General features: G+C 32.2%; 1 protein-coding gene across 1 annotated transcript; it reads left to right on the forward strand.

The window, feature by feature from the left end:
• Window positions 1-2,222: 2,222 nt before the first annotated feature.
• On the forward strand, window positions 2,223-5,217 carry LOC123550264 (RING finger protein 151-like). Its single transcript, XM_045338691.2, has 2 exons — window positions 2,223-2,434; window positions 3,355-5,217. Exon 2 carries the CDS (start codon window positions 3,369-3,371, stop codon window positions 4,200-4,202), a length of 834 nt encoding a protein of 277 aa, XP_045194626.2. The 5' UTR covers window positions 2,223-2,434; window positions 3,355-3,368; the 3' UTR covers window positions 4,203-5,217.
• The last annotated feature ends 794 nt before the right edge of the window (window positions 5,218-6,011 follow it).

The raw sequence follows: 6,011 nt of genomic DNA on the forward strand, positions 1-6,011 counted from the left end.
TTGATACAAACTTCCAAAATATCTCCAACAACAATAAATCTTGGGTTCTACAGTTATTTTATATCTGATTACCTGCCCTGATTGTAATCAAAATGGATTTATATCAGTAAGTCCTATAGGACTTATTTGAAATTTCATTATTGTCATTAGTTGGACTGAGACAATCAGGGTAGATAACTATGGACTGAATTTATATTAAATTACCTCCCTTTATTCCAAATTAAAATGGGTATATCTCCGTAACTAATGAAGATACTGATCTGAAATTTGACATATCTGTTCCTTGTAAGAATTTTTTTTCTTTTTGGTTAAATTTCTTCCCTTTGTTGTTCCTGTCCTTTGGACTTAGATATTTTTTCTGAGGATTTAGATTTAATTTTAATTTCTTCCCTTTGTTGTTCCTGTCCTTTGGGCTTCATGTATAAAACTACTGGCCTGATTTGAAAATAATTTTATTTGAAGTAACTTTAAGAAAATTTCAACTATATTTTCTCATAATTCTTTTGATTCATCTTGATTATGATTTTTTTACCTTCTTGTCCTTAAGTGCAATGATAACAGGTGAGCGATATAGGGCCATTATGGACCTCTTGTTCTGTTGTTATAGGGAGTAATGGTTAGCAGCCTGGACTAGCCTTTAGCGCTAGTGATCAAGATTCTAACACCTGGTTATGGCTGGCTGGGCATCCCGGCTAGTGTCCAATGCTGGATGCAACTTAAATTGGTATGGTTTCTAGCAGTATTGGTCTATCCTGTATGCTTGGTAGGTAAATATGACATCAGTCTTACGCTCGACTAGAAGCAAGTTGTTCCGTCAATTCCAGGTGGTGTTTTTAACCTTTACCCTGCTTAATTTATAAAATGGACTGGTCCATCATTCAGTTTGTGCAGTACCACTTCTCATTAAAAGGAGTGTTCATCGAGTGACAGAATAGTGAACAGTGTAGATCATGATCAGCCTGCAAAAGTTAACCATAACAGTTTGTCCATGCAATTACCACATGAATGATGCGATATAAGGTAATTCATGATTTCTGTAAAACCAGTGCATTTCTACAGTTCTGTATTACAGAAGATTAGAAAACAAGAAACTAATTAATGTAAAATAAATTTTTTTTTTGGGTCACAACTTTGTAATGAAATTCATAAAATCTGTAGAAATATACAGAGATCTAAATGCATTTGGAGAAAAAAACATCAAACACCAAATCATAGAAAGAAAGGGTTGTTTAAAATGAGAATTGAACAGCATATAAAAGATGTATATTACTCTACAAAACAAATGTCTACTGATATATATACATTGAATTCCAGAGAAGGGCTACATAAAGGGGCCACACTTTCGGACAGTTCAGCACCTTTAAAAACTTGCCATTTTCAAAGAACTGTTACATATCTTTGTTTTGATGCATTTGCAATAATGTCCCACTGCTGAAATTTTACCTAACTAGGTGGAACTTGGTTTTCATCATATGGGACAGTACAGCAGAACATTTAATTTACAGACTAAAGATGTTGTTTGTTTATCAAATATTTCTGTGTTTTGATATACTCCCAAACATTAATTTATTCCACATACTGTGAAATCATTAATATTCGTGGTGGACTAATTTTCGTGGATTTCGTGCTCGAGTCAATCCAGGAAATTTAATCCCAATGCCAATGAACAAGTAAAATTCCCATTCATTTTTTGTTCAAAAGTTGAAATCCACAAATTCATATCCCCACGAAATTGCCATTTTGACCAAAACCACGAAATTTCATGCCCATGAAATTAAATGATTTTTCAGTAATCATGTTATTCTGAACTGTAATTTTATTGCCTATGATTTTATAGCTAAGAAAAATGGATGAATTAACAGAGCTTCCCCATTTAATTTCAAGAGGGTGTACATATCAAAGAAATTTAAATCTTGTTACATATTTATGCTCCTTTCATTGTGAACATTATAAACAAGAAAAAAATAATTTTGATGTTTAATAGAAAAACTATGCGTAATTTTTAATGCATTTTCTCTTCTTAAGAGCAATTACTAATGTTTTATGATAAATATTTCAAAATTATAAAATGTGTGGGTTAACATTGCGTATTTAATTTACGTCATTATCAAACTGCACTTGTTTAAGACAAAAAAAATGAAAGTAGACCACATAATGCCTCCTTGTTTTAAGCCCACTATTATTGTACCCAAAACTCATTCATGCGAAAACTGGGTTCACGTAACATGACAAGAATGCTTAACTGCTTTAAGTAAATATTGATCACTGTTAGTTATAACTCTTTGTTTTCACTTTTAATATTTCTGGCTGAATTTCAAACAGATTACCTATATATACAACAAATATTTGGCCTCAGTTTTAAAATTTGCCTTTTAAATTAAAAGCCTTTTCTATTCTACAATGAGATTTATTTTGTGATCGCTTTTCATGCAAGGTAATTATTTTTTGATAAAATAATAATGAAGATTAAAAAGTCTAAACAGATGAAATTTTATTATATAATAATATTGTGCTGCTATTTAATATCGAACAATTTATGTTACTGCAAAAGAAACTTGAATTTGGACTATCAATCAGAAGTAGGGTTAAATGTGGAAAAGTTTGTTTTCTACTCGCTTAACCAGAGACAATATCTTTTTGTACATCTTCAGTCCTTCTTTCCATCTGTGGGGAGGTTGTCAAATTATTGGTGTAGTACAAGTTATTTATAAATATTTTATAGAAATTTTATCTTTTGATATCTTGAAATGAGCAGCTGTATTGGTTGGAGTAAAATGTCGACAATTTAAGGCATACTTTTTCGTTTGTGGATAAAGTCGTTAGAAAACTAAAATTTAATCAAACCTAGCTTGTATTCAGTTTAGCTTCAGAAGAGAAACCTTATATTGTATTGACATCTGCATTTAAAATGTGGATATATTTAATCAGTATTGTCCTTTGCCCATTATTGGTCTTTTGAACTTTTAACAATAAAGGTGTACCATTTCGTTGCTTTAAATATTGATTACGAAAAGGTTTGATTCTTATATTGTAATCGAAATTGAAATATCATCTAAAAGGACCATTGAATTATGTCAAATAGAAACTTGGTATATTTTTAACAATATTTGAAAGCTGGAATTAAAGTAAAATTATTTAAATAATTATTTAAATGAACAAAACAGATTAAAGTTTGGTAATATTTCACAATTTACACATATTTGAAATTACTGGTAATTCATACTACAGATATTTACTGTGTATTAATACCAAAGGCATTGTAATCAAAATATGTGAGGAAAAAGAGTTGTTTTTAAATCAGTTGGATATACAAATATAGTTTATTTTGAGCTGCACTTCTATTTTATACTTCAGAATTTTAATTTGAAATGGGGTATGACACAGACAGATTCAGCTCTACGATAAATGATGCTCTCACGTGTTGCATATGCCGTGACGTGTTGGAAGATCCCGTTCAGGCTCCGTGTGAACACGCCTACTGTCGTTCCTGTATTGAAGCTTGGCTAGTGCATGAAACAACATGTCCGGAAGACAGAAGACCGTTGTCGTATTCGGGTTTGCGTCCACTTTTCCGATACATGAAAAATGATCTTAACAGACTACAAATCAAATGCAAAAACAGAGCTTACGGGTGTGAAAGCATTATCACACTTGAATTTATTGAAGCGCATGAACGGGATTGTATTTTTGAGAGGAAGAAGTGTCCAAATGAAAGATGTACCTACTATGCTGCACGACAGGAAATTGACGATCATGTGAAAAGATGCGAATTCAGTCGAAAAGAATGTCCAAAGGGTTGTGGACTATTACTGGCAAGGCCTTCAGATGCAGATCATAACTGTATTCAAGAACTGAAAACGTGCATTGAGGTTTTGCGATTAGAGTTTGCATGCAAGTTTGATGATCAGAGGCAAGATATTGAATTACGGCTTGACACACAAAGAAATCACATGATACAAAGAGAGGCGGGCCTTCAGAGTCAGATGGATGCACTTAAATCTGAAAATTCTCGTCTGGAATTGAAAGTCCAATCTCTAATGGACATCCAGCTGGAGAGACGTCAAGATATCGAAAAACTGAAACTGGAAAATAAAGAGCTCACAGAGTTGCTTAAAAAGACATCAGTGATGTCAGAAGTAAGACACACCCCTGGAAGACTTCAGCGTAGACACACCTTTAGAGGAAAAGAATCACATGTTTAGAGGGTGGAATATTTAATGTGTTTCAAGATAAATATTTCAAAAGCTGTTTCAAAAATCACAGGGATTCATAATGTTCATAAATTCACAAAAATATTTCAGCTATGGGTACCATATTAAGGATGTAATTGTTTTTCCATTAGTAAACTCATTCCATTTATAGTTGTTTCAAGGGCATTAAATGCACTTAATCATGATGCACTCTATCTTTCATTTTATTTTTTTTTAAAAATGTAAAATCAGGGATGTATCTAGGATTTCTGATAAGAGTGGAGTGACATTGGAGAAGAATTTTTTAAGTGTTTTATATCATGAATATTTCTCTCAACTAGTTTTATTTTCAGCCTTGTCAATACCTAAATCAACATTAACAGCTATGAATGGTGACCAAGGATTATTATATCTTGGACCAAATATTACAATATTATTTACCTTTTAATTTTGTTTCATTAAATTTAAAACTTATTCCATCATGTATAAAATGTTATGTATGTACTGTGCTTGTATAAAACTTATATAATGCCATGTTGATATAAAAGTAACTACTGTTTTACTTGTTTGGTATTATCTTGAAAAAGACAGAGCTCTAAAACGTCAGTAAAATATACTGTAGAATATTGTGAAATTGTGTTCGATGAATCTTGTCTGACAAACCCTATTTCTTAACAGAGTCATCCTGACAAGAATTTACCACCAACACCTGGCCTAACTTACAAGTTGTAAAAACAGCAAGATCAGAGCCTTATTAATAAATCTGGTTAGACAACAAATCTAGAGGGCTCGTCATTATCTAAGTTTGGACTAGCTCAGCACTTAAAGTACATGTCTATTATATGTGTGTAGAATTTATATATTATAAATAGTAACTTGGAAATGAAACAAAATTTGTAAAATTTGGAACTGTGATGATATGACTGTTTAAAATAGTCAAATCTTGCAATTGCAAACGTTCCAATTCAAACAGAATTATTTCCAATCTTATAGTGCATAGAGAATATATATAATTATATAATAGTTGAGGATTTCTAGTAAACTAGAAACGTGTCCATACAATACGGAAACCCCAGAAATGTGATGGCAGGCAGAAAAATATTAAACACATACACACTGGGCAGACAGACACACATGCACATAGACTGGGATAACACTATATGCCTCCCTATTTTTGGTAGCGGAGGCATTTTAAAAACTGAGACCTGAAGTCTTGATGAATTGCTATTAAAATGACTTATTAAACTGTCTCTGCCAAACAACTGATGGCTGCTTCTGTGATGTCTGCATTTAAGTTTTTTGGAGACTTGTTGCTCAGCCTCCATGCTGAACAACTGGCTATTTCCACCACAAAAATTAAATTTATAAGTTACAAAACTATTTTCAACTGAAAATACACCAACTCCATTACATTTAACATAATTGGACTGTGTACTAGACATTTAGATATTCAGCCATACTTTAAGTCACATTATTAGAGACTGTAAATGCCAGTGTTACTTGGAACAAAACTGAAGAAATGGCACAACTGCATTTATGATGTTCCAAATGTCAACTTTATTTTTTTTTAACCCAGAATTTTCTGATCAATTGGGAGATTTGTACTATGGTCAAAGATAAACTGCTCAATGTCAGATGGTGTTGAGCAAAATAAAATTATACAGGGTTTGGAGCAATCCAAAAATTGAAAATATCAAGAGTCAGGGACCATATGAACTGCTTACATGCACCAAAATTCTCCAGCAACTGGGGTTTCATTGTATAGAAAAATTCGGAGGTAGCAAAACCTTTATGTGATACTCTTAGACTTACAATACAACT

Source organism: Mercenaria mercenaria, chromosome 6 (assembly GCF_021730395.1).
Source record: "Mercenaria mercenaria strain notata chromosome 6, MADL_Memer_1, whole genome shotgun sequence".
Classification (NCBI taxonomy): Eukaryota; Metazoa; Mollusca; class Bivalvia; order Venerida; family Veneridae; genus Mercenaria; species Mercenaria mercenaria.